The 27,299-nt window shown below is 55.2% G+C and overlaps 1 protein-coding gene across 12 annotated transcripts in view; it reads right to left on the bottom strand.

Moving 5' to 3' along the window:
* Positions 1-11,650: 11,650 nt before the first annotated feature.
* The window catches only part of PPP6R3 (protein phosphatase 6 regulatory subunit 3), a gene marked incomplete at both ends in the record, with an annotated part of 72,748 nt that continues 57,099 nt past the window's right edge, over positions 11,651-27,299 (bottom strand). For 7 of the 12 annotated variants that reach the window (XM_080697794.1, XM_080697796.1, XM_080697798.1 and 4 more), the window contains 5 exons: positions 11,651-11,702; positions 15,123-15,242; positions 20,740-20,890; positions 23,179-23,285; positions 24,529-24,682. In XM_080697794.1, the coding sequence (XP_080553920.1) occupies positions 11,651-11,702; positions 15,123-15,242; positions 20,740-20,890; positions 23,179-23,285; positions 24,529-24,682 (584 nt within the window). Of the gene's footprint in view, positions 11,703-15,122; positions 15,243-15,496; positions 15,515-20,739; positions 20,891-23,178; positions 23,286-24,528; positions 24,683-27,299 lie in introns of all 12 variants that reach the window. The other 5 variants (XM_080697790.1, XM_080697795.1, XM_080697797.1 and 2 more) reach the window with 1 other exon arrangement.

Here is a 27,299-nt window from a genome sequence, read left to right as displayed (position 1 = left end):
GGAGCCGAGGGCCACCCGCCCGCCCGGCCCCAGAGCCCGGGATCGCCACCCGCCTCCTGCCCCCGGCCCTCCCGCCTCAGCCACACCGGCAGCGCGGCGACTCTGGAAAGCGTTCCGCCTCCAGTGGGCCAAATCAGATTTGACTTATTAGGTTATTTCTGCCCTTTTCAAAAGAGCGTCACCACGCCTGGCAGGCTTCCTAATTGAATAATCGATCATGAAAGAACTTCTCTTAAAACAAAACAAAACACAAAAAAGTCCTGTGAGCCTCTCCTCTTCACAGAGAAAATTACCTGGCACACATCAAAGCCGCCGAATGAGTCACGGGGAGAAAGCTGCCCTCCGCCGCGGCGGGCAGGACGCTGTGCGGAAGAGCTGGGGTCCCCGGCAGCTGGCACCGGCAAGGGGCTGTGATGGACCCCTCCCGGGTGCTGCTTGCCCCAGTTTCCATAGTGGGGTTTGTGGTGGTGTGGGGTTAAGAATCAGAATGGGGTGGCATACATCTGTAATCCCCGGTCTTGGGAGGCTGAGACAGAAGGATTGCGGGTTCAAGGTTGGCCTCCTCAATTTAGCCAGGCCCTGTTTCAAATTCAAAGTTTTAGCTGGGTGTGGTGGCACATACTTATCATCCCAGTACTTGAGAGGCTGACACAGGAGGATGGCAGGTTCGCAGCCAGTCTCAGCTACTTAGTGAGGCCCTCTGCAACTCAGACCCTGTTTCAAAATAAAGAATAAAAAATAGGGCTGGGGGTAGCCGGGCGTGGTGGCGCACGCTTGTGATCCCAGCGCTTGGGAGGCTGAGACGGGAGGATTGGGTTCCCAGCCAGCCTCAGCTACTCAGTGAGGCACCTTGAAGCTTAGTAAGACCCTGTTTCAAAATAATGAAAAAAAAAATCGGGCTGGGGGTGTAGGTCAGAGGCCCGAGCCGCCACTGTTCCCCGGTTGGAGTCTCGTCTCCGCCCAGGACCGTCCAAGGTAGCGCTGAGCCTCGCTCGGGCCCTGTCGTGGGCTCCAGGGTCGCTCATGGCCAAGATGGGTCATATTCTCAACTAACCAAGTACTTAACCAACCCAGCAGCCTACCTGAGTCCCGCGTCCCAGGGAGCCCAGCCCGGGGAGGGCGGGCCCCCACTCTAAGCCTCCGAGAGGACAAAAGACCCCCGCTTTTCATCAGCATCAGCAGGGAGAGAAAGGCCTGTCCGTGGCACATAACGGCCTAATTTGTGCTGAAATTATCAGTAATTTGGGCCATGGAAGCTCGCGGCTGGTGAGTGTTTTTTTTTTTTCTTTTTTTTTCTGAACACAGGATGAAAAAGCGGCCTCCTGCTGCAGCTCTATTTTACTGTTTTTTGTTTTTTTTTCTTTGCAAGTGTCTATACCCGAGACCAGGTCCTTTCTCGAGCTTCGAGCCTGAACTCTCCCGCTGGGATCCAGAACTCGCGGGCCCTGTTCAGAGGGCGACGGGGATGGATGCGAGGAAGGGGCCTCCTGCCACGGCCCGGGGTCGCGTCTCTGCTCCGCCTATTTGCATTTTTATTTCCTTACTCTCTTCTCTGTTGGCCTTTAATATTCAAAAACATTAAAGGCAAATGGAGATTTATATCTGAATCTGCTTCGGCATCACCTAACCAGATTTGAGTTTCATTTGAAGCTATTAAAAACACATTTCAAGACAATCGGCCAGAATTAAGAAGAGGAGCCGAGAACATTCTAGAGAGTTGACCTTCTGACTGACGGCCAGCCCTCAGTGGACGGCGGCCCATCGCAGAGCGCACGGCTTTACTGAATACACAGCAGGGGTTCGGGGTGCTCAGGGCCTCAGGCCACCTGGGCGGCCCACACGTGACCCCATTCCTTACCTGGATCCAGCGGGCTCCAGAAGGCAAGGGTCAGCAGATGCCTCCTGCATGGGGCCACCGCGTGGACATGTCAGGCACTGCCCTCCGTCGCAACTATTCACCTCTCTCCTGGTCTTGTGCCTGAAGCCATAGGCAGCCTGGGAGTGAGTGAGCAGAGCGATGTTCCAATAAAACTTTATTTATAAAAGCAAGCAGTGGGCCAGGTAGTTTGAAGACACTGACTGGTGTACATTCACCGTAACGGTTGCTTCCTGGGCACCACTGGGAGGATCTCTGGCCTCTCTCCAGCCTCTGCCTCTGGGGGCCTCACCTGGCCTCCCCTAAACCGCGTCCCTGCGCTTCCTCCTGCTTGGCGGGCTCCCTCCTCCCCGACCTTGGTCCCCCTCAGGGTGGAAAAGAATTCCGAAGACAGACAGGCTTATTTGAGAAAACACATTCAAGGGAGGGACCCTGCTGGGTGTCCAGGCCCTTCTTTTGCTGGACACTTCCGCAAGGGGTGGGTCGGAAGGGGGGGTGAGGATGGTGTCTGCCTGGGAGCTCTGAGATGACGCAGGGACCTCGGGCGCGGTCATTCTGACTGTCACAGCCGGGCATGTCCTCGAGGTGCAACATGACAGGTGAAGCTTGGAGTCTGCGGTCAGAACACTCATTCCCGGCCCTGCAGCCTCCCCGCCCCCCCAAGCTAGGCAGCGCTGCCCGACTTTGCCCACCTGTGGAGTCGGGATCCCAGGGGCAGGCTGCCTCAGGGCCAGCCCGGGAGGGGTCAGCGGCCCCTGCTTTGGGAGAGAGACCTGTGGGTCCAGGGCAGAGGGCAGCTGAGTGTGCTCGGAGAACCCTCGAGGGCCTGGGCTCCTGATGGCTGGCGTCCTGGCTGCTCACCCAGGCACTCCTCGGCCGGCAGAGGGGCCCCCGGCCCAGGCACGGTTTGCCCAGCTGCAGAAACCCGAGCGCCTCTGCGCCCCACTCCCCAAATATGCTCCTCCAATATGGTTTGGAGCAAGACTGCAGCAGAGACAAGCAAGGTGACCTGGGCGCGGGCCCCAGGGACGTGGCGGGCGCTGCGAGCCTCCGCCAAGCACCTGGCGCTTGCTCCTGGGTGTGTGTGGGCCTGATGTGTCCCCGGGGGTGCGAGGGTGAGAGGGGCTCATCTGCCAGGAGGGCAGGGGACAGGGCCCCATGGGGCTTCGCGTCCTCACAGGCCCAGGGCCCGCGCCGGCTCCACCTGGCTGGGCAGAGGGGGCTCCAGCCCCGTGTTTCTGTCCGTTTCAGAGAAACGACGTGGGCTTTCTCCTTCTCGTCTGTGGGTTCTAGAAGCCTCGTTTGGAGCACAATTTGGCCCCGTCTGGTTCTCCCAGAGGGACGTCTCCTGCCAGGCTGGGGGGACGCAGGGGCACGGGGTCCCTGACTCTGCTGTCCTTCTCGGTCAGGCCCGGCAGCTGCGGGAGGCAGAGCCTCCTCACCAGGATGCCCGTGGAAGCTGGAGTCCTCCCTGGGGCCAGTGAGCACCTGCGCCATCACGCCCTCTGAGCGCAGCCCCAGCCTGGGAGAAGCTCTCGGGGGCCCTGGGCATGAGGGAGCAGGAAGCCAGGCGCGCCACGCCTGGAATCCCAGTACTTAGGGGGCAGAGACAGGAGGATCGCAAGTTCAGGGCCAGCCTCGGCATCTTAGGGAGCTCCTCCGAGCTTAGCAAGACCCTGTTTCAAGCTACAACAAGAAAAAGTGCTGGGAGTGTAGCCCGGTGCTCTGTGTCCTGCCCCCCACCCCCATAAAAAGGTGCACGCTCCTAGGGGACAGGTGTCAGAGACGCAGAATCCCATGGGAGCTCCAGGGCCACCGTCCATGGCCTGGGAATGGCGCTGGGGAACGAACGTGAAGGTTGGCGCAATCCAGCACCCAGAGGTGCTCCGGACTGAAACGGAGCGCCAGGCGGGGCACAGCAGGGTGGCATGGAGGGGTGCTTCTGGAGGGCCCTCGCTGCAGCCCGGGGCTGCCATCCAGGCCGGCAGCGTGTGCTGGGTACGTGTGAGCCCCAGCCAGCAGGACGGGGCTTTGGCGCCTGGGTTGGGCGCCGGTGTGTGGGTGCCCGCCTCCAGCGGGGCCCTGACTGTGGCCCGGGTGCTGAGGGCTGGGGAGGGCCGGGGGGGGGGTGCAGCCATAGGAGAAGAGCCCAGCCGTCTGCTTGGGCTGTCGCTGGGGCTGCCCCCTCTCCTGAGCGCCACGGGCGAGCCGGTTAGAGCTCCGGCTACGAGGCCCTTTTGGACAGCCTTCCTTAATGGGCTTAATGTCTCCGCTGAACTCTAATGCGGGTAATTTTCTCTCCCATGCATAGATTTCAGGAAAAAAAAAAAGCGCACAATGGCCCCAGTGCACTTTAGCAGAGAAAATAAAATAGTAGAAAAATAATAGTAGAAATTACTGCGCGCCTTCCCTCGCCTTTATTTATTTATTTATTATTATTTTAATCTGTGCGCTTCCTGTCCTCCTCGGCTCTCCCAAATCTCTAACGATGTAGGAGGTCGTGATTAATTTCTGGGCGGCACAGCCTTTTGGAAACCTGCCCCACCCCCATACTCAGGGACCAGCCTCTGGTGGTAATTAACGTAATGTCATCCTGGGTCCAAATTGCTTGTGCTAATGAGGCTAATTGACAGCAGCGAGCATTAGCCGTGATTAGTCAGACGCTCAGTAACCTCGCTGTGGCCTGAGTTTCTACAGGCGGGGGCGGGGGCACATCTGTTTGCAGCCGCTGTCCGTTCTCAGCCCTCGGACCCTTGGCTGCACATTGCTTGAAAAAGGATGTACTATTTTCTGGTTTTTTGTTTGTTTGTTTGTTTGTTTGAAAGATGAGAACAGACAGCCTTTCATGGGGCTTGCGGTTTTTAGTTTTTGGTGCTGGAGATTGACTCCAGAAGCGTTCTACTCCTATGCTACTCCTAGCCCTACTTTATTTTTTATTTGGAAACAGGGTCTCACTAAGTTGCTGAGGCTAGCCTCGAACCAGAGGTCCTCCCATCTCAGCCTCCCATGTACTGGATTACAGGCATGCATCAACAGGCTCCTTTTTAAAATAAAGAGGGCCGGCCGCGCACACTCGGAGTGGTGTTTAGCAACGTGAACAATCCTGGATCTAGGGATGGGCCAGGCTCGGGGTTTGGAGGAAGCATCCATACAAGAAGCATGGCAACAGGGACAGAAAGGTCCAAGCAGCCAACGCCCTTTAAAAATAAGTAAAACTAGCCGGCGTGGTGCACGCTCGTCATCCCAGCATCGGGAGGCTGAGACCGGAGGACCGCGGCTCGCGGCCAGCCTCAGCTACTTAGCGAGGCCCTCTGCAACTCAGCGAGACCCGGTTTCAAAATAAAGAATAAAAAATAGGGCAGGGGGTGTAGCTCGGAGGTGGAATGCCCCTGGGCTCCATCCGGGTGTGACTCAGAGGTAGAATACCCCTGGGTTCACTCTCCAGTAGGAAGGAAAGGAAGGACAGAGGGAAAGATGGAAGGATGGACGGACTGGGATAAACACTTAAGTCCGTAACAATTTTTTCCCTCAGGTTTATTTAGCCTAACGAAAATATAGCATGCAAAGTATGTAGTGACGGCCACTGACTCTCATTACTCCAAGATTCAAGAGCTCTTAAAGACCCCAGGCCCGGTGCTCGCAGACGCCCTCCCCGCGGTTTCTTCCGCTCCCCGCTGGCCCGTCCACCTGTCCTTACTGTACCCCACGTGAGCGGCCTGAGGCCTCTGCGCTCACCCCCTGCTCCCGCCAGCAAGGACCGCCGCAGGCCTGTTGGCTCTGGTTGCCTCTAGCTATTTTGGCACTAGGGATTGCGCCCCGGCATCCTACCTCCAAGCTGCAGCCCAGCCCTTCCCATTTATCTTGAAACAAGATCTCACTAGGTCACTGGGGCTGACCTCGAACCCGCGATCCTCCTGTCGCCTCCTCCCGAGTTTGGGGGTGACAGGTGTGCGTGCTGCACTGGGCTCATTCTTTGATGACTGTGTTCTCTGTCCTTTCTAGAAAACGGCACTTGATCTCAGAGCATCCGTGACATGGTGAAGGGGACCGAGCAGGTGCTAGGGCTGCCGTCCTCATCGCGCTGGGATTTATTATTTACTTATTTATTGTGGCACCAGGGATGGAACCCGGGGGCATTCTACCTCCAAGCTACACCCCTGGCCCTATTTTATTTTATTTATTTTTGCCATACTGGTGGTGGGGGGTTGAACCCAGAGGCATTCTACCACCGGCCTACACCCCTAGTCCGATTTTTATTCTTTATTTTGAAACAAGGTCTCACTAGGTTGCGGAGGGCCTCACCAAGCAGCTGGCCACAAACCTACCCTCCTGCTGTCTCAGCCTCCCGGGGCCTGAGGTTATAAGCAGGCTCCGCCATGCTCAGCCTGCCGAGTTGTGGCATTTATTCCTCTGTCGGATCTCTTCTTTTTCTGGTCCTGGCAATTAAGGGCTAAGAGTCCTCAGATGCTTCAGCCCCCCCCCCCGCCCCCCAGGCACAGCCCCATCCTGCCAGCTCGAGCGCGCACGGAGCAGCGCCACTTTACACACGGCTCTGGACTCTACCTGCGCCTGCACAGCGGCTCCTCGGATGAGAAGATGCTTTGAATTTCAGTGACCTTATTTTTCCTTCCTTCCTTCCTCTCCTCCTCCTCTTCCCCTTTACCTTCTCCTCCTTCTTTTGTGATAGTGGGATGGAACCCAGGGTATTCTGCCTCCAAACGACACCCTCAGGCATTAATTAATTAATTAATTAATTTACGGCACTGGGAATGGAACCCAGGGATATTCTACCTCTGAGCTACACCTCCAGCCCTATTTTTTGTGGGTCTGGGGATGGAACCCAGGGGCATTCGACCTCCAAGCTACACCCCCTGCCCTATTTTTTATTCTTTTTACTTTGAAACCGGGTCTCACTGAGTTGCAGAGGGCCTCACTAAGTAGCTGAGGCTGTCCGCGAACCGCGATCCTTCAGTCTCAGCCTCCCGAATGCTGGGATGACAAGCGTGCGCCGCCACGCCCGGCTCTTATTCTTTATTTTGAAACAGGGTCTCACTAGTTGCAGAGGGCCTCACTAAGTAGCTGAGGCTGTCCTCAAACCACAATCCTCCTGTCTCAGCCTCCCAAATGCTGGAATTACAAGCGGGCGCCATCACACCCGGCTTTTATGTTTTGAAACTGGGTCTCACTAAATTGTGGGGGCCGGCCTTGAACCTACCATCCCCCCAGCTCATCCCCCAGGCACTGGGATAACAGGCGCGCGCCACTTCAGTGACGTCGTTCGTTTCTAAGGGTTCCTACTGGTCCTCTCTGTCTGCCGCGCTGCCTGTGCCCCGTCGCTTGCTGGAGTCTGGGCATCTGGGCAGACCCCTCTTCATTTCAGCATGCCTCCAGTAGCATTTTTCAGACTACACGATTCCTTCCACCTGAGGCGGGTCCTCACGATTGAGCTGGATGCTTCAGTGGGATCCGCTCCAGAAGTCTGGCCGGTTTGGGAATGTCCGCTTGCCAGCTCTTCAGAGCAGCCCACAGCGCTCCCGCTCCCACCTTCCCCGTCCCAATGGTCTAATGATGGGCACCCCCGCCTCCGCGGCCCTTTGACACTTCCGTGGCGGCCCTCCGTGTGGGCCAGATGGAGTCTGGAGCCGGGGAGGCTGGCCGGGTGCTGGCCTCCACCGCTGTAAAGGCAGCGGTTATTGGGTCCCTTCTGCCTGCAGGGGGGCGAGGCCGCGGGACCCCGCCCTGCTCTCCAGCGCCCACGCCTGTCGGCCGCCGTCCTCTGCGTCCAGCGCTGTCTCCTGCGTCCTCTGTGACACCACGGATCATTTCTCCAGACTGTCTAATCTGCTGAGTTTATCTTGTCTGTCGAGGGGGCCGCCCGCGTGGCCCAGACGTTCAGATCATTCTCTTTAAAAGCTGCATAAAACTCCCTGGCACCCAGCGCTGCCCGCCGCGGGCATTTGTCTTGTGGCAGAGCTGCCACCCACGCCCGGCTCGAGCAGCCTCAGACACCAGCGCCCGCATCGCTGAGATGTTAGAAGTTGTTTTAGAATACTATGCTTGGAAATACAACGCACTAATAAAAATATATAAAAAAGAATGTCATGCTTGGTTTCCCCCCCAGTATTTTCAGCTTTTTATCCTTATTCCCCCTCCCTCCTCTCTCTTTCTGGCAGCGGGGATTGAACTTAAGGGCTCTGTCTCCAAGCTACACCCCTAGCCCTTTTTATTTTGAAACAGGGTGTCACCAAGTTGCTGAGGCCTTGAACCTGCAATCATCCCGGCTCAGCCTCCCAAGCACTGGGATTACAGGGCTGGGGGTGTAGCTCAGTGGTAGAACGCCCCCATCATCCCCAGCACCAACCAAAAAGAAAAGGAAAAAGTGTTTCTTCCTAACACTTCTGAGATAGTTGCAGCTTCCACTTTACGGCAAGAATTGTCAAGGAAAGTTTATACACTCCCAGATGACTTGGGCCACTTTAAAATAATAAAAGATCAATTTTAATGAGTTTATGTACAGTAAAGCTAACTTGATTGTCATAGTCAGAACCACGCTCCCAGAGATGGCCACGCCTCCATCCTCCCCTCCTTTCTGTCCCTCAGACTTTGCTTCGCATTTCTTGTTTTGCAGTACTGGGGATCCAGTCCAGCCATGGCGTGCTGGCTAGTGCTTCACGCCAACCACCCTCTTTATTTCTTGCAGCACTGGGGATGGGACCCAGGGATATTGTGCCTCCGAGCTACACCTCCAGCCCTATTTCTTGTCTCTTGAATTTTTGAAACAGGGCCTCACTGAGCTGCAAAGGACCTAAGTAGCTGAGGCTGTTTGCAAACTGCGATCCTCCGGGCACAGCCTCCTGAATGCTGGGATTATCAGCGTGCGCCACCATGTCTGTTTTTTAAAAGTCAGGAATCATTTGACTTTGAATCTATGAACTTCTTACCCTCGTCTTCGCCTGACAGAAGCGCAGCTGGGGCAGAGGGCGTGCGCGGGGCCCCCACACGAGTGCTGCTGGTGGCCTGCGCCGCAGGGCCTAGCTGTGGAACCTGTGGGTTCCGTGTGTTTGCGCAAAGCCCAGGTCTAGGTGTGCAGAGGAATGTGCTGGGCCAGGACACGTTCAGAGGAACACCAAGGCCAGCACTGCAGGGCAGAGGAAGGGTGGGAAACAGGGCGCTCTGACCCAGCTCATTTTAAAGTCAGGCCTCTAACCCCAGTACTAGGAAGGCTGGAGCAGAGATCACAGGTTTGAAGGCTGGCATCAGCAACTTTGGAAGACCGTTTCAAAATTTAGAAAAATGTTGGGTGTGGGGGCACATGCTTGTAATCCCTGCGCTTGGGAGGCTGAGACAGGAGGATCGCACAGGTTCAAAGCCAGCCTCAGCTACTTAGTGAGGCTCTCAGCAACCTAGTGAGACCCTGTTTCCAAATGAAGTATAGGTCTGGAGTGTAGCCCAGAGGTAGAAAGCCCCTGGGTGCCATCCCAGTACCCCCCCCCCCAAATAAATACAAGTAAATAGAAGATAAATCATGGCAGACACTGAGCAAGTGAACCACGAGGGTTACGTGAAGGTCCGGGGGCCAGACCAGCCGAGGGAGGGACTGGTGCACCGGGAAAGGGAGCAGCTGGGGGAAGGGAGGGCCGAGGCAGGAGCTCCAGGTGGCTCTGTCTCAGCAACATGGCGCTGGTGAGCGTGTGCAGGGGCTGGACCCCCCACGACCCGCTTCCCACAACCCGGCTTCTCCAGCAGAGGGCGGGCAGCAGGCAGCTCACTATAGCCCACACCGTTGGGTTAGTAAAGGCCACACAAGGTACAAGAGACCCTTAGAAACAGAAACACAGGCTTTATTTTTGTTTTTAACACAGTATTGTATCGTAGACATCTGCTAATCTTGCAACTCATATGGCCGATACACAGACGCGACAGGAGGCGTGGACCGGCGGCGGCCTCCGCCCGCCAGCCTCCCAGCCTCCCGGCCACCCGACACGAGAAGCCCCCGGGCCCTCCCCAGCGGTGGGTGGCGCGGAGCGACAGGCGTTACCTTGGGCGGGCGGAGAAGCTAAGTCAACCGAGGCCTGGGGCCGCGCCAGCCACCGCGAGGCCGAGCCCCGGCGTGGCCGGCGAGGAGAGTGCGCCGTCCACCAGCAGCCCGGGTCCAGGGCCATACACGCCAGCGTCCCTGAGATAAGCAAAGCGCCCGGGCTCCAGTCGCTTCTGAGAGGCTCTCCCACACAAGGTGCGAGCGCCAGCCCGGCCCAGCCCTGGCCGCCGGCCGCCCTCTCCTCCACTGTCCTCGGCTGCCAGGTGACCTGGGGGTCTGCGCTCCCTAAACGCAAAGTAAATAAGGAGTAAGGCATCGGACATTTGATTCTTTTATTTCCATATGCAATGTAATGTTGAGGCACGCTGCTTGGGATGCTGTTTCTAAAAAATTCGTTGGCCATTTTCAGAATATCCTTTTGGTTTTAAATACTGGTCAGGAAAAACAAATGATGTAAAAATACGTGAATAATTTTCTATTACAGAAATGAAAAACTGATCTGCATCTGAAAGTGCAAAGGTGAAGTGATCTGACCCCTGCACCAGACGATATGGCAATATACAATATATTGCTTCAGCTGTTGGAGAAGGCTGTGATGTATTTTATATTGACATAGAAAATTATAAATTACATTGAATTAGTATCCATAATCACTATATATATACACAAACCAGTCCTAAAAAAAATACACTGGTTTAGGATTTACGAGTGAAAACCTCACAAGGTGCAGTGAGACGAGTGACGTGTGCAGGCGCCGGATCTGACCTCTGCTCTGAACACTAGCCTGGAAAACGAGCGCGCGCCGACTCCATCAGCAGCGCGAGCGTTTTCAACGGACTTGCCTAACGGGACTCGGGTTAGACGCAGGTTGCTCTGACTCGGTCACTGGTGATGCTTGTTAACAAGGTAAATTTTGGTGAGTGGGTTAAGAGGCAGATGAGCTACCAAAACAAAACAGAAACAAAAACAAAACCCCCAAAACCCAAAGCACAGCCACGTACACTCCAGATGGGCTAGTGTCTCGCCTGCAGGAGGGATCGTTTCAAGAAAACAAGACTCGAACAGAACATATGGCTTTACAGTAACAACCTATCAACTAAGCCGTAGCAATAAATACCTCATCTCTACCAATAGACTGACATTTTTTGATCCGTTTTAAACGATACAGAAAACAATTACCAATTGAAAACTGGTTATAAAAAGAACACCAAATATTTCTTATTCAAAATCACTTTTGTAAGTTAGAACAACCAAGATTGACACTTAAGAGGGCGTCTCAATTCTACAACTCCTCGCCAGCCTGGAAGAAACTGAATTCAGAATTTGTACAAGGTGAATTTGTAGGAAATCTGCCCGATACTTTGGTCACACTAATAATCGTCAAAGTTCTGTTTCAAATACAATAGATCTGTGTGTTCGCTTTTATAAAACTATTCTTACAGCCGTGGTAACTACAGGAATGACTACTATCATCACACGGGCAGCGAGGTTTTGTTTCACAGCCGCCCAATATTTAGAACAATACAATATAAACATACGCAAAAATTCTTGGTATCTGTCAATGTGCAATATCTTTACACTTCTGAATCTCTCTGTACAGTGTCTTAGAATCTAGAATATAAAGATTGCTGGTCCTGATTCCTCGCAGAGTGCAGCAGTGATGGCGTGGCGGCTCCAGACGAGCTCCGGAGCCAGGCGCGGCCGCGGTCCTCGGTCGGCAGCAGCGGGCGTCCTCATCATACGGGGCCGTTGACCGACGCATCGCCCGGGGCGCCTGGCTGCTCCGGCCTACGGAGTAAGAGACAGACAGCTGAGCGCCGCACGCAGGGAGGGAGCGCTGAGCGAGGCTGGGCCCCAGGAAGGGAGCGTCTATAAGCAAGGGCTAGAGCGGGGCTGCGGGGAGGGCGCCCTCCCAGGGTCTCGGGAATGAGCGCGCGCACGCACGTGCACACGGCAGGTGCATTAAACTGCAGCCCCAGTCTGCATGATACTCGACCATTTCTCCTACAAAAAGTGTGTGTCTCAGAGGAAAATCCACATAGAATTTCACTTGAAGAACAGGGCTTGCTACTGGGAAGAAGAAAATCATAAAAGAACAAGGTTGGGGCGGGGGGTTGTGAAGAGACAAACCGGAGGGCAAAGCAGTGCGTGTGGACGACGTTCCCACAAAGCGCGCGTCAAGTCAAGCACCGGGAGGAAGGAAGAGGAGGCAGGAGAGCGCATGCGTGAAGCAGTGACGAAACACACACGTTCTCCTCTTCTGCCAAATAATCTGAACACATAGAACATTCTCCAAGGCTTCACTACAATTTTATAAAGTAGACTTTGCAAAGGATGCTTAGAGTTGCAGCTGGGACATATAACAAGTGTGTGTGTGTGTGTGTGTGTGTGTGTGTGTGTGTGTGCGCGCGCGTTAGTTTCTAGAAATTGACCCTAGGGGGTATTCTGCCTTCAAGCTATACGCCCAGCCTTATTTTACTTTTTATTTTGCAACAGCGTCTCGGTAAGTTGCTGAGGCTGGTCTTGGACCTGTGGCCCTCCTGACTCACCCTTCCAAGTGCCGTACCACACGCCCTCGGCTAATACCTGCTAGATGCAGGTGAGGAAGGCGCCAGCTTCACACAAGGTGAGAGTCTCCCCTGCTTGCAGTCACTGTGTCTCCAAGTATCAGAGACAGAGCAAGCCAACGTCCGAGAACCGGGCACAGGTACTTCCTTCATCACTCCCAGGCTGTTTCTTTTTGCTTTCTTGTTTTTTGTTGTATGACTGGGGACTGGACTTGGGGACACTCTGCTGCTGAGCTACACCCCCAGTCTTTTTTTTTTTTTTTGGTGGTACTGGAGGTGGAACCCAGGGGCTTTCTATCTCTGGGCCATACTTCCAGACCTATTTTTCTATTTTATGTGGAAACAGGGTCTCACTAAGTTGCTGAGAGCTGAGGCCGGCTTCGAACCTGCGCGATCCTCCTGTCTCGGCCTCCCAAGCGCAGGGATGACAAGCGTGCCCGCCGCGCCCGGCTTTTTTTTTTTTTTTTGCGGTACTTGGAATGAAACTCAAGAGGCACTGTACCTCCGAGCTACACTCCCAGCCGCCCTATTTTTTAGTAGTCTTTTTATTTTTGAAACAGAGTCTCACTGAGTTGCGGAGGGCCTAAGTAGCTGAGGCTGTCTGCGATCCTCCGGTCTCAGCCTCCTGAATGCTGGGATTACAAGCCTGCACCTCCACACCTGGCTTCCCCAGCCCTTTTTAATTTTTCATTTTGAGGCAAGGGCTCGCTAAGTTGCTCAGGCTGGCCTCGAACCTGCAACCCTGCCTCAGTCTCCAAAGTCACTGAGATGATAGGTGTGCACCACGGGCTCCACTGCACGGGGCTGAGTTACAGCCTGCAGGCGCCTGCTTCCTGGCCAGCACAGAGCAGGCCTGACACGGCGGAGGGAGCACGGGGCAGCACGCCCCCACCTCACTCGCGGCCTCCCGATAGGCGGGAGGCGTCGCAGCCGCCCGCTCGCCCACGTGCCAGCTCTGATGCGACCTGCTCGGAGCCCTCCAGCTTCCTCCCAAGTGCCCTTGGTGCCCTGGGCTACATGGGGTCCTGCGCCTGTCACCCTGCTCTGTGCCGAGTGGAAGGACAAATGCGGAGCCCAGGAAGTGCCGTCTTCTTTCACTGGGTGCCCCCACCTCTTCACGCCAGCTGCTACCAGCCAGAGAGAAAAGCAAGGGGTTCTCTTAAGGAACAAGTCTCCACTCCAGAGAGCCAGGAAGCAACCCAGCCTCCTACGTCTCGGGTGTCAGGGGAACAAGAGAATTTTCCGAGGCAGCCGGGTCAGAGCCGGGTTAACCTGCCTCCCAGGGAGCCCTCCACACAAAGGTGGAAATTCAGGAGACGACCCCAGGAAACAGACCTACAAAGGACCACAAAAGTGCACTGAAAACCCCAGGAGAGAAGGGTCCCTCAAGCTCTCAGAAGCCGGGGCTGGACCAATCAATCACCTGTGTGTGCTGGAGGGTCACCCTGCCTTTCCTCCCAAAGCCCTTGCTGGAGTCAACATGCTCAAGTTCTCAATTTTATAAGCAAACGAACTTTTAAATCACAAAAATAAACTTTTCATTTGGCTAGAATTTCTGCTCACTTTGCCATGAACACAGAGGTTTCCGACCAGCCAGTGGAGCGGGCCCCCTGCTGGCCCCGGCAGGTGGAGCACGGAACGCCTAGAAGGCTCAGGGTCGTCGGCCAGGGAAAGTATGACTTCTCTGAAACTGCTTTAAAGGTCACTTTATTCCTTATGGAAGGAATATACAATCTTAGATATATATACTGAGTCAGAAAGTGAACTCGGGGAGGTGCTGAACAAAGTTCCCGTGGCGCAGGGGCACGTCCTCATTCATCTTCCGGCGTGAGCTCCGGGGCGATCCGCGGCCACCTGGCTCTACCTGCGAGGCCGTGCGCACGGGCAGAGGCTTTGGCTTGGCCTATCCCTTCAGACCACTGGCTCAGTCTAAGCAAAAGGTGACTAGAAAGAAAACATCACATTCCAAGTCACACGGCTTTGGCAGGAGGACTTTTCACACTTAAGAGCATTATTTGTTGGGGGTGGGGAGACCATAGGGACTGGCTTAAGGCAGGGCCGAGAGCCTCAGTCGAGCTTCCCGGGCACAGCCATGGAAACGCACCAGGGCCTGCTTGTGGCAGACAGTGGGTGGCTTCACAGGCCACCGAGGACTTGGGCTCTGACTGCACCCTCGGCTTAGCGCCGTGCAAGAGCGGCAGGCGTGCGGGCCTGCAAGCCTCCCTGCCCATTACGCTCTCACGGGCCTGCAAGCCTCCCTGCCCATTACGTTCTCACGGGCCTGCAAGCCTCCCTGCCCATTACGCTCTCACGGGCCTGCAAGCCTCCCTGCCCATTACGTTCTCACGGGCCTGCAAGCCTCCCTGCCCATTACGTTCTCACGGGCCTGCAAGCCTCCCTGCCCATTACGTTCTCACGGGCCAGCAAGCCGACTGCAGCTGGAGCCAGGCAGTCACGGCTTCTGGGGAAGGGGCCGAGTGGTGTTTCTAAGCTCTGGGGGTGGGGGGTCAGAGATTACTGTCAGGACTGAGAAAATGCCACGGGCCTGGGCACAGCAGCAAAGGCCCCAGGCCCCAGCCCCAGGGCCAACGCCCTCCCCAACTCCCAGGAGAAAGCAGGCGAGCCAGCGTGCCCTCGTTACCTCTGCTCAGGACTGCTGCTGGGGGCCCGGGGGGCCGTGCACTTGGCCTCCGCGGGCTCAGGGCTCTCCTCCGCGTCTTTACAAGCAGCATCTTGAGAGGTAGACAGTTTTCCTTCCTCACTGTGGAGAGAGAGGACAGGCACATCACACCACGGGCACGACCTCCAGGCACCAGAGGAGGAGGGCACATGCAGATGGCGCTGACATCATGGCCGCCATGGAGGAGCCCGGGGCGGAGCATGCGCGGGGAGGCACACGGGGCACGGAGTGACTGGGGAACCACGAAGGAAAGGGCCACACACAGTGGGAGCCAGAGAGGGGCGATGTAATGTAGCCGGTGTCTGATAAAGAGCCGCCCGCATTACCGTACATACCGGTAGGATTTCAACACTCTGAAGCCAAGTGCGCAAAACAGAAAAAGAAATGTAAAGAGTTTCAGAATACTCCTAGAAATGAGGGGTGGGGGCTAAGTCCACGACTGCGCTTTGGCAGGACCGCAGGGCCGGTGAAGGAGTCAAGGGGACCTGTTTGGAGGAACGAGCCTTAGTTCAGAGGCCTTGTGCTCACGGGCGGGCCGAGCCCACCAGCGCAGCCACCAGGACGGAGCCTTCAGAGCGCCAGCTGGGCGTGGTCAGGACGCGGGGCCCAGGCCTGAACTCCAGTTACTTGGGAGGCAGGCGGGGGCAGGGTGGCAAGCGTGGAGGCCAGCGCAGGCAATTCAGGGGAGACCCTTTCTCAAGACGTGGAAAGGGATGGCTGGAGCTCAGTCATGCGCCCCTGGCTTCCATCCCTAACGCCATCGAACAAAACAGAACACAAAGACCACGAGGAAAGGCAGGGACGACAAGAGCTGAGCAGGCGGCCCTGGCCCGGGCCCGGCCTCTGGGGCGGCGGCCTGCGGGGCACACGCCTCCCCGCACGCGCAAGGGCTGGCAGGCGGGCTCCTGCCGCTCCCTCTGGGCCGCCACCTCACACAGCGGCTCTGGCTCGCGAGCCCAGGCCTGCCCTGGGTTGGCTTACGACACACCGAACCTTAGGGTGATTTCTCAGGTGGCTTCCGAAGGGCGTTGATGCGTTCTACGTAGGGAAATGAACTCAACCTAATGACCTGGTGCTAATCTGAATCACCCGGTCATCACCTCCTCTTCTCTGCTGTGCTGGGGATGAAGTGCAGGGCCTCATGTGCGCTAAGCACCCGCTCCCCGCTGAGCACACCCAGTCCTCTCCACTCCTTCTCACACTCCTCTCTCCGCTCTTTGCCCCTCTCTGCTCCTCGTGCTCATCGTCTCAGTCCTCGTCACGTGGACAGCGCCGCGCCTTCTCATAGTCACGCAGCTGGCCCCGGGTCCTGCAGCTTTGCACCTCTCTCCTGCATTTCTGCTCTTGCCAGTGTGGTGCGGCGTCCACTGTGCGCGCCCCGCTGCCTGGCTTGCCTCGGAGCTGCCCTAGGTCCAGGCGCGGGCCCAGGCGCGATGCAGGACACTGTTCAAGGCCCAGGAGGCCTGGGGCATTTCCCAGGGCTCTACAAACAAGAGCGGGGAGGCTTTCGACAAAGAAACCTCACCACTAACCAGAATGGCCCGTCTGCCTCCCCACTGCAGACCACTGGGGCCCCGCTACGACCCACCTCTCTCCCTTCTTCTGGTCTAGTGAGAAGTATAAAGCGGTTATGTTGTTACCACATCTCTCTGCTCTGACCAGTGACTTCTGGGCTCTTTGTGTGTGGGGCACTGGGATTGAACCCCGGGGCCATCTACCTCTGACCCCAGCTTTTTTTTTTTTTTTTTTTTTTTTTGTGGTACTAGGGGTGGAACCCAGGGGCTTTTCTACCTCTGGGCTACACTCCCAGACCTATTTTTATATATCATTTGGAAACAAGGTCTCACTAAGTTGCTGAGAGCCTCACTAAGTAGCTGAGGCTGGCTTCGAACCTGTGCGATCCTGTCTCCGCCTCCCAAGCGCTGGGATGACAAGTGTGCGCCACCACGCCCGGCTCTACCCCAGATCTTTACTTTGAAACAGGGTGTAAGTTGCTGAGGCTGGCCTCAAACCTGTGATCCTCCAGTCTTGGCTTGGGATTTACAAGCACTGAAATTTACAGGTGTGCGCCATCACGCCCCACCATGTCCACTTTCTGATTCTGGTTCTCTTTTCCTATTGGCTTACAGGAGTCTGTGAACGTCACACGGCAGCACCTGGTTGGCTCAGGTAGTGTACACCTTCCCATTGGCCACCTGCCTCTCTTGTGTCTAGAGCACTTCCACCCACAGGAGCCCGCGCCGCTGGCGTGACCGTGTCTGCGTTCCAGCCTGTGCTCTTCTGGTAGCTCCCGCGAGGCGCTGTGTCTCTGCTTCCTTACCCAAGTGGGGATGGCACCCATTCTGTCTTGTGGGTTCCCAATAAAACAGGCTGCTGCACCCGAAGGGCTTAGACAGCAGGGCCCGGCACACGGAAGTGTGGCCAAGCTCCCTACCTTCTCACCCTGGACTGGAGGCCCGGCTGGACAGACGCTGCCTGGGCCTCTTCCCCTTAAGTCTCTCACCGTGCTCCCTGCCTTGTGCGCACGCTAACGCTGCACTGTTTAAGAACTGTGAGCAGCTGGCTAACGTCTGGCAGCAGCGCTAAACTTAACCATCCCTTCTGATTATCTAAGCAACTTGAGGAACTGGTTTTTCCAACTAAATCTTTTTTTTTTTTGTGGTACTAGGGGTGGAACCCAGAGGCTTTCTACCTCTGGGCTATACTCCCAGACCTATTTTATACTTTATTTGGAAACAGGGTCTCACTGAGTTGCTGAGAGCCTCATTAAGTAGCTGAGGCTGGCTTCGAACCTGCGCGATCCTCCTGTCTCAGCCTCCCAAGCACTGGGATTACAAGCGTGCGCCACCATGCCCGGCTCCAACTAAATCTAAGAGTATACTTATCAGGTTTCTTCTAAAGAACCCAGTGATGCTGTGACCAGGCCTGCATTAAACTTCAAGGCCGATGCAATGGTGGCCAATGCCCCTGTGGCGCTAAGTGGACCCACAGCAGCATGGACTGCCTCCACTAGGCCCGATCACCTCTCATGTTTTCTCTACGGAGATCTGGGTGAAGGCAGGCTGCTGTCTGAAGGCCAAGTGATACATAAATAAGACCGACAGACGTGTTTGTGAACGGGGGAGATGGCACCGGGGCTTGAATCTGGCACATTCTATCTCTAAGCTATACCCCTGGACCTATGGTTTCATAGATTTTTTTTCCCCTGGTGGTACTGGGGATGGAACCCAGGGGCATTCTACCGCTGAGCTGCACCCCTAACCCTATTTTGTATTCTTTATTTTGAAACAGGGTCTCACTAAATTGCAGAGGACCTCACTAAGTAGCAGAGGCTGGCTGCAAACCTGCGATCCAACTGTCTCAGATTCCCAAGCACTGGGACTATAGGGGTGAGCCACCATAACTGGCTTGAATAGGATTTTGCTAAGTTGTAAGGCTGGCTTGAACCTCTGATCCTCCTGTCTCAGTCTCCTTAATTTTTTTTAAAGCCTTTTTGGTTCACTTGTCTGTAAACTGGTTTGCTAAGAGTTTCAATCCAATATACAGAAACTACACAGATTTTCTGATCTTGAACTATCCTTACATTCCATGATAAACGGCAACTGGTCATTATGGGTAATCTGGATTCCGCCAGTGAATACCTTACGTACAACTTCTGCACTTAGTTCTTTGTAAGGAAAACGAGATGATCAATCTGTTCTGGAGCAATGACCTCACTAGACTGAGGAGTGTGAGAACACGGCACATCCAGGCGCTGCTGGAACCTTGGGGCACACTCCGATACGGCTCGCACCCCGGCTTCTCCCACTGGCGGGCGTGCCTGCATCCTCTGTCTGCCTCTAAACACCGAGGCCATCCTTTCTTCTTGATCTAAGTCAGGCTCGGCCTATATCCTGGCTACTGATCCTTTGGTAGCTATGGCTTTTCATGTCAGTGTGTCTTGAAATAGTAGAAATTTAATAAATTTACCAATGTTTTATGGTAAAACATGGCTTACCCACAAGATTCTCTCCTCTGCTGTCTTCTGAAGTTGCGCACTTAATGGATAACTGTTATTATTAGCACGTCCTTCCTCACCGAGCCGGCGGTCTCTCCACCACCAGATGGAGGGCGATCGCCAGATACGTCTCCCAAACAATAGCTGCACTAAAAGGTTCTGATGTCTAAAGCCTCCCTTTTTTTCTTCAAAATGATCTTGGTCCTTCTTGGACAATTCTGGTCTTTATAAATATCACAATTTCCACGAAGCTCTCATTACTGTTTAATCTGTTGAGAAGTGCCAAGGATGTATTTCCACTAATAAGCACAGCAAATCTCTCAAATCTCTCTCTTATATTTAGGTCTTCCAGTAGTTTTAAATTATCTTCCTGCTGGGCATGGTGGCACATGCTTATAATCTCAGCATTTGGGAGGCTGAGACCGGAGAATCGCGGTTTGTGGACAGCCTCTGCTACTTAGTGAGGCCCTTCGCAACTCAGTGAGGCCCTGTTCCAAAAAATATAAAGACTAAAACATAGGGCTGGGGGTGGAGCTTGGAGGTAGAATGCCCCTGGGTTCCATCCCTAGTACCCCCCACCGCCAAAATTTTCCCATTAAAGCTTCCTTCCTCCCTCCCTCCCTCCCTCCCTCCTTCCTTTCGTCCTGGGGATTGAACAAAGGTCCCACTGCTTGTTTCTTGCCTGTAAAGGGAGAATGTTCCAATGTTCCACTGTTAAGAATAATCACCGCGTGTGACACCAGCATGTACTCTCATAACGAGGCAATACAGCCTCGGTCATGACTTAAGAACACAGCGTTGGACCTGGTTTAGCAGCGCCTAACTGCCGTTGATTACAAACGCCCACTCACTCCTCTCACGGTGTTTGTTTCGTGGCGAGCTCACCGCGGGCTGGGATGCGTCTGTCAGTGGCCCCTGAAAGGCTGTGTGGGGTGCTCTGAGCACTGGCTTAACTAGAGTCCATAAAAGTCTCAACAGATTGTGTTTTACTCTCTCCGTTTTAAATTTCTATATTTTCTTTTTGGATCCATGAGTTTAAAAGCAAGTTGCAGCCAGCCGTGGTGGTGAACACTTATAATCCAGTACTGAGGCTGAGACAAGAGGATCGTAGGTAGGTTCACAGCCAGCCTCGTGTACTGAAGCCCTCTGCAACTTAGTGTGACCCTGCTTCAAAATAAAAAATAAAATAGGACTGGGGGTGTGGCTCAGAGGTAGGAGCCCCTGGGTCCAATTCTCAGGGTACTGCAAAAGGGAAATAAAAAAAACAAACCCAGTTTTTTTTTAGGTTGTCACTTTGCTACTGAATTGCGGTGTGCACATCATATGTGGAGACAGTGACGACCTGCACGACACTGACCTCGATGGGCGACGCTCTGTAGCCTCCGCACAGATCAGTCTCCTCCATGGGCTCACATGCGCCAATTCTCCTGTTTCTGTCATAGTCTCCTACACGCGCGCTCGCGCTCGCTTGCTCGCTCCCTCTCTCCCTCTCCCTCTCCCTCTCGCCCCGGTTACCTCCTGAACACCGTGCTCTCTCTCTCTCTCCCTCTCTCTCCCCCCCTCCCCCCTCGCCCCGGTCACCTCCTGAACACCGCGGTCTCCGTTCTGGCGTCCACAGTGAGGCTGAGCGTCTCCTTCACGCCACCGTTCATCACGGTCTCGGTCACCTTGTCCGTGCCCTCCGCGTCCTCCTCTCCATCTGAACTGGCTTCCATGGCCACGCCGCCTGGTGCTGCAAGAGCAGGAGGGTCACGCACGCCACACCCACACCGAGCCGCCAGCCTCCTGCTGGCCCGGGCCGTCTCTACTGCCTCGAGACGACAGGGCAAGGGCCCGCCTGCCACTGCCTGGCCAAGTTCCTGAGGGGCACCAGCTACTTAAAAATGCCAGTGGAGCCGGGCGCGGTGGCGCACACAGGAGGCTGAGGCAGGAGGCTCAGAGCGTCAAGGTCGGCCCAGCAGCTCAACAAGATCCTGCTGCAAAAACAAAACATACAAAAACAGGGCTATGGGTGCCGTGGGTGCAGCTCAGAGCTGCACGCCCTTGGCCCCGGCCTGCTGCCTCCCCAGCACGGGGTTCCCGGGGCCTCCTCATTATCGCCTTCTGGGGTCAGCGTGCACCTCCCCTCAGCTTTCTCCTGGCAGACCTGGCTGCTCCCGACCACCCCAGTCAGCAGCGCAGAGCAGAGGACAGAGCTACCAACTCTAGCCTTCACCTGTTCGTTTTCCCAGGTGGATCCTAGGTGGGCTTTTTTGTGGCACCGAGTATTAACCCCAGGGCATTCTACCCCTGAGATATAATCTCCTACCCCTATTTTATTTTTTAGTTTGAAACAGGGTCTCATAAAGTTGCTGAGGACGGGCTTGAGCCTGAGAGCCTCTTGTTTCAGCCTCCAAGTAGGATCCCAGGCGTCGGCCCCACACTGGCTGGCCCTTCTCTTTACACTGTCGCCTTCTTGCGCTGCGATGCTAGCTCCTCTCTGCTCTGTGATAGGAAACCGTACGTTATGTCGCTTGCGCTCCTGCGCTGACAGCAGACTGCCTGGACGGAGCCTCGGCCTTCGACCCCTTCCAACTGTATCGCCCGCCGAGCAAGGGCCCTAGTCTGTGCCTCACTGTCCTTCCCCATAAAATGGCAATCAGTGAGGCTCCTTACAGACTGCTGGGGCAAAGTGCGCCCACTCCACAGGCTCCAGGGAACGGCGGGGTGGCTGCCAGTGCCATTTCTTCCCCTTGCATCTGCCTCTGGTGCCCTCTACCCACACCCTCAGGCTCCTGGCCTCGTCCCCTCTTTGTGGCTCCTGCCCCCCACACCCGTCCCGCTCCCTGTCGCAATCCTCCACCCACACCCCGCCTCCCCAAACCCTAGTCACCAGGTTGAAAGCAAACAGTTCAAAAGTCTGCAATGGAAGCTGGGCATGTGGCACACACCTGGAACCCCAGTACCCAGGAGGCTGAGACAGGAGGCCCGCGGTTCGCAGCCAGCATCGGCAGTGTAGGGAGGCTCTCAACAATCTAAGGCTGCTTCCCACCAAAAAACAAGAAGTGCTGGGGGAGAGGGTAAAGCTGGGAGGTAGAATGCCCTGGGTTGAATCCTCAGTGTCACACACACACACACACACACACACACACACACACACACACACACACACACACAGCCTGTAATCCCAGTGACTTGAGGCAGGATCATTGCAAGTTTGAGGCCAGCTGGGCAACCTAGCGAGACTGTCTCAAAATAAAATAAAAATTTAAAATAGGATTGGGAATGTAGCTCAGTGGTAGAATGCTCGTCTACCATGTGGGAAGCCATGGTAGCACACACTTGTAATCCCAGCATTCGGGGGGCTGAGACAGGAGGATCGCGGTTCACGGCCAGTCTCAGCTACTTAGTGAGGCCCTCTGCAACTCAGCGAGATCCTATTTCGAAATAAAGAATAAAAAAAAGAGCTGGGAGTGTAGCTCAGAGGTAGAATGCCCCTGGGTTCTATCTCCAATACCAAAAACAAAAAAAAGGTGAGCAGGGCTGGGTGTGGGATGCACACCTGTGATCCCAGTACTTGGGAGGCTGACACAGGAGGATTGAGGTGCGAGGCCAGCCTCAGTAAGTAATAAGACTCTTAGCAACCTGGCCACACCCTCTTACAAAATAAGAAAATAAAACAGGTCCTAGAGTGTGGTTTGGAGGCAGAATGCCCCAGAATCAATCCCGAGCACCACTCTAAAACAAAAAGAGGTGAGAAGAAAACGAACAGCCTCCCAGCTTGAAAGAGCCAAATACCGCCCCGTGCTGAGCACCGCTCGCCCCAGGCCAGTGTGGCTCTGCCCGCCCGGCCGCTGCGGCTCCTGGGCCTCGGTCTCCTCATCCGCACGTGGAGGGGACGGAAGACTCAGGCCTCTCACTTGCTCGAGCAGCGCGCCAGCGTGCCAGAACAGCCTGCTCACTACTCTCCCTGCGTGGCCCTTCTCTGTCTACAGCCCAGCCTCGGAGTGAGGCCTGGTTCCCGAGCCGCTACGTGCTCACCCTCTGGCTGCGGCGCCAGGGCGGCGGCGCTGGGAGTCAGGGGGTCCACGGCTTCGGTGCTGGTTTCCATTTCCACTGGAGAATTACTCCTTAAAGAATCTTTTGTGCTTTCAGAAAAAGAGAAAAGTCACAGATTAGCAGTAGCAAATGACCCTCAGTGACCTCAGTGTACACACACACACACACACCCCTTTGGAGAGTAAGTATGGTTTCTACGGGGTGACCTTGGCAACCGTGTGGGAGTGGAGCACTGCAGGCTCCGGGGCTCGGGGATGTGCAGAGCAGGAAGGCGGGATGACTCTTCCAAGCCAGGGCCACAGGCGAGCTGCCCAGGGACCCGGAGCAGGCTCAGAAGCCGCTCACCCGCATGGTCCCCGGGTCCCAGGGCCTGGGCGGCAGGCACACTATGTGATATCAACTGTCCCTACTGGGTCGAATATCACCAAAGCCCTGACTTGCCCTGCGCCACGCTGCCTGGAGCCAGTGGCCTTCTCAGCAGACTGCTGGATTGTGAGAATATGGACCACCAGCGACGGAGCCAGCCCACACGCCCAGTGCATGCAGGCTGAGCAGAAGCAAGTTACTTCACTCTCGAGTAGCCCACGGCTCTATCCACCAGGCAGGAAGAGGCAGGAGGGAAGCCTGGCCGTGCTGCTCTGGACAGAGCTGACGAGGTAGCACTGTGGAGACGTTTCTCAGAAGCCTCACTAGTGCCTCCGAGGGCTCGATGCTGTTTCAGAGTCAGTCTATTTAACACTGAAGTCTTTCAGATGGGGTGGTAGAGACTGGCTTTTTGTGGTAGACAAAACATTAGCAAATCAAACTGAATTTAATGAGATGAAATTTATGGTTAGTACCCAAATGCTGATCATATTATTCGGAAAAATTATGAAATTAAAGGTTTCTGTCATCCAGAATGATACAAATAGCAAGACTGACAGCCGTACCTGTCGCCGCTCTTAATTCACAGCACCGGCCGGTTCCTGTCAGCTAGTGAAGTCAGGGTGGTTTTGCATTTTGTGCAACACCCCATAGGAAGGCACCACCAGGAGCGCATCCCATGTCCTCAGCGTGCCTGGGCTCTGAGGCGCCACAGGGCCGACATCTCCCCCTGCCCTGTGGACGCCGCGGGGCCACCCTCCAGGTGACTGTGGAGGAGCTTCCCCTTCCCAGCTCCTTGTGGGAGAGGACGGTGACCATTTTGCTTCTGACCCAGAGTTGTGTCAATACCTCTCCGTGGTGGTTTTCAATCTTGTTTAAGAGCCAAGTTATGGTGAAGACGCCTTTTGTGGCGAGCCCTCCCACTCCCAGGGTCCCATGGGAAGGCTTCGACAGCACACACACGCTCACCTCAGTGATGACGTGAACTCTGAAAAAGAGGCCCAGCCTGTCTCTTTAGTCGGCATCGGCTCCTCGGTGCTCCACACGTCAGACCCCACTGTGTCTAGCGTAGTGCCGTGGGTGGTCTCCATTGGGACGTCAAAATTGGCTGACCAGCTGGGTGCTAAAACGAGGAAAGGAATTTCATGTGGAGAGTATCTCACTAGGCTTAACACAGATCTTTTCTATGCTGGACGTGGTACCCAGTGCAAGCCATTTCCAGCTTCTCTGGAAATGGAGGCAGAGGGATCACTTGAGCAAGTGGGTTGAAGCCAGCCTGGGCCATGCAGGGACACACTGTCTCCCAGAAAGAAGTTTTCCAAAGAGAAAAATGTTTTTTAAACCAGGTTAGCAACAGCAATGAATGAGCCGGTGAGCGGCAAGGACTAGGAGGTGAGAAGCAGGCAGACACACCCGGGCAACAGGCCACGCCCACGCCATTCCAGATCTTTCCACCTGTTGGTTCCACTTGTAAGAAGCTTTTCCCAAAAGAAATACTATGCAGGGAAAAAAATTACATATAAAGTATGTCATAACACTAATTCCTAAGTTTTGACAAATATCCCCAAATATTTGGGGAAGTTAGGTAAAGGGTAGTGGGGACTTCCTGTGCCGTCTCTGTAGCTTTCTATAAATCTCAAGTATTCCAAAATTGAAGGTTTCTTTGGAAAAGAACGGCTCGTCAACAGTCAGAGGCCGGAAGCCCAACGCGCCGTAGTCAGGACGGGCAGCTCCTTGCTCCTGCGGGCAGCTCTCGAGGCCGGCGCACGTGGCGCTGGGGTGGGACTGGGCATTCTACTCCGAGCAAACAGGTTCTTGCTACGTTGATGTGAGCCTCACCGAGTTGCTGAGGCTGGCTTCAAACCTATGACCCTCCCGGACAGCCTCCCAAGGACTGCGGGCACAGGCGTGTGCCGTCGTGCTCACTCACAGGGCCCTTTCTCTCGCAGGCACCTCCCTCTGGCTGTTAGAAAGGAAAGCTACGGAATCGGCCGTCTACCTGGGGGCTTCCCCGGGCACGAATGACCGAGGAGGCCTGTGGCCAACAGGAACGGGCTGGTTTAGAGGCAGGCCCGCCTGTGAGTGGGAGCAAGCTGAACTTCTCAGTTCCTTCCTCCTCTGCTCAGCTAAAAACGGCCGGCACAGCAAAGGCCTGTCAGCGTCTACTCCATGCACCGTCTTTCAGTCTGCACAGACGTGGCAGGGCTCTACCGACGGCAAGGGCCAACACCTGACCGTTTGAAAAGCTCACCTAAAGCTCAGAAAAGTGGACCTGACAGGCACCTTGCCTGCTCGTCCCACATGAAGTTCTGGAGTCATTCCGGGAGTGCGTGTTTCAGTGAACTGTAACTCCATCAGGCTACACGAGCAGGCCTTCTCCAGGCCAGCTCCCCAGAGCCGGCCTAGCAGAAACACTGAATGAACTTTAATGACACTGTGCTAGTGAACCAAGCCAATCAGAGTGACAGATGCTGTCCAACCCTCCTGAAATGAATTCCCAAGAGTAGTCAAGTTCTTATTCTCAGAAAGCAGGGTGGTGGGTACCGTGAAGTGAAAACAGGGTCAACGAGGAGTTGCTTAGTGGCACCAAGTTTCAGTCTGGGTGGATTACAAAGTTCTAGTGAGCCAGGCCTGGTGGCGCACGCTTGTAACCTCAGCATTCAGGAGGCCGAGACAGGAGGGTAGCAGTTCTCTGACAGCCTCAGCTACTTAGTGAGGCCCTTTGCAATTCAGTGAGACCCTGTTTCAAAATAAAGAATAAAAGATAGGGCTGGGGGTGTAGTTTGGAGGTAGAATGGCCCTGGGTTCAGTCCCCAGTATCTCTCTCTCTCTCTCACACACACACACACACACACACACACACACACACACACACACACACACAAGACAAAAGAAAAAGTCGTAGGGATGTACAAGACCTGCTGGCCGCCCGGGCCTGAAGGAGCCGTCCCTTCTGGAGAGGGACGGTGCAGGGACACTGCACTGTCCTTCCAAGCCCTCATCTTCTCATGTGTGATCAGCTTGCTGGTCCCTGGCATGGGGCTTCGGGTCCAGCTTCACACCGCTGCCATGTGCCTGCCAGCTCTCTCGGGGCCCTACAGCCTGCAGCTGCGGGTGCTGCTTGCGGGCAGCGTTCTCGCCCGTCCCTCCTGGTCTCAGGTGGGTTGCTGCCTTCCGTGGATCGACCTGTCCCTCAGAGGCACCACTCCCTGACCCTCCAGCACAGGCCTGTGGGGCCGCCTCTCTGTTCCCGCCCGGGACGGATGAGAGTGTCTGGCTGGGGCAGAGTGCAGGCTCACCCAAGACGGGGTGGCGCAGCAGCCCCCCTCTTCTCTGGGGCCAGAAGACAGCTAAGTCTTTTCTATCAAGGGTTAGCTTAACTTCATGTCATTCTATTGGGAGAGCTACTACTGGAACCCTGTACAAGTTCCTGTTTCTTGAAAGCTGCAAACATCAACCCTTCTCGACATTCTATTCTAGATGAATTAGCCAACTGAATAAAACTGAAGCCGCACGCCCACCAAAGAAGTACAGTGCAGAATCTGCATTGGCGACGAGAACTGGGTGGGCTTCAAGCTCAGCGCGCCTGCTTACCCGACGCCCTGACACGCCCTTTTTAAAAAAGCGAAGGTTTGCCTTGCTGAGCGACTAGAGTGCGCGTTTCCATGCCCATCTGCACTTTCCGCATCTGGCCCCAGCTTTCCTATATGCTACATGCAGGGATTTGCTGGAAGGCTGCT

Source organism: Muscardinus avellanarius (assembly GCF_963383645.1).
Source record: "Muscardinus avellanarius genome assembly, chromosome: 1".
NCBI classification, from domain to species: Eukaryota; Metazoa; Chordata; class Mammalia; order Rodentia; family Gliridae; genus Muscardinus; species Muscardinus avellanarius.
The sequence above is the reverse complement of the archived record's forward strand: the minus strand, read 5'-3'. Positions and strand labels throughout refer to the sequence as shown.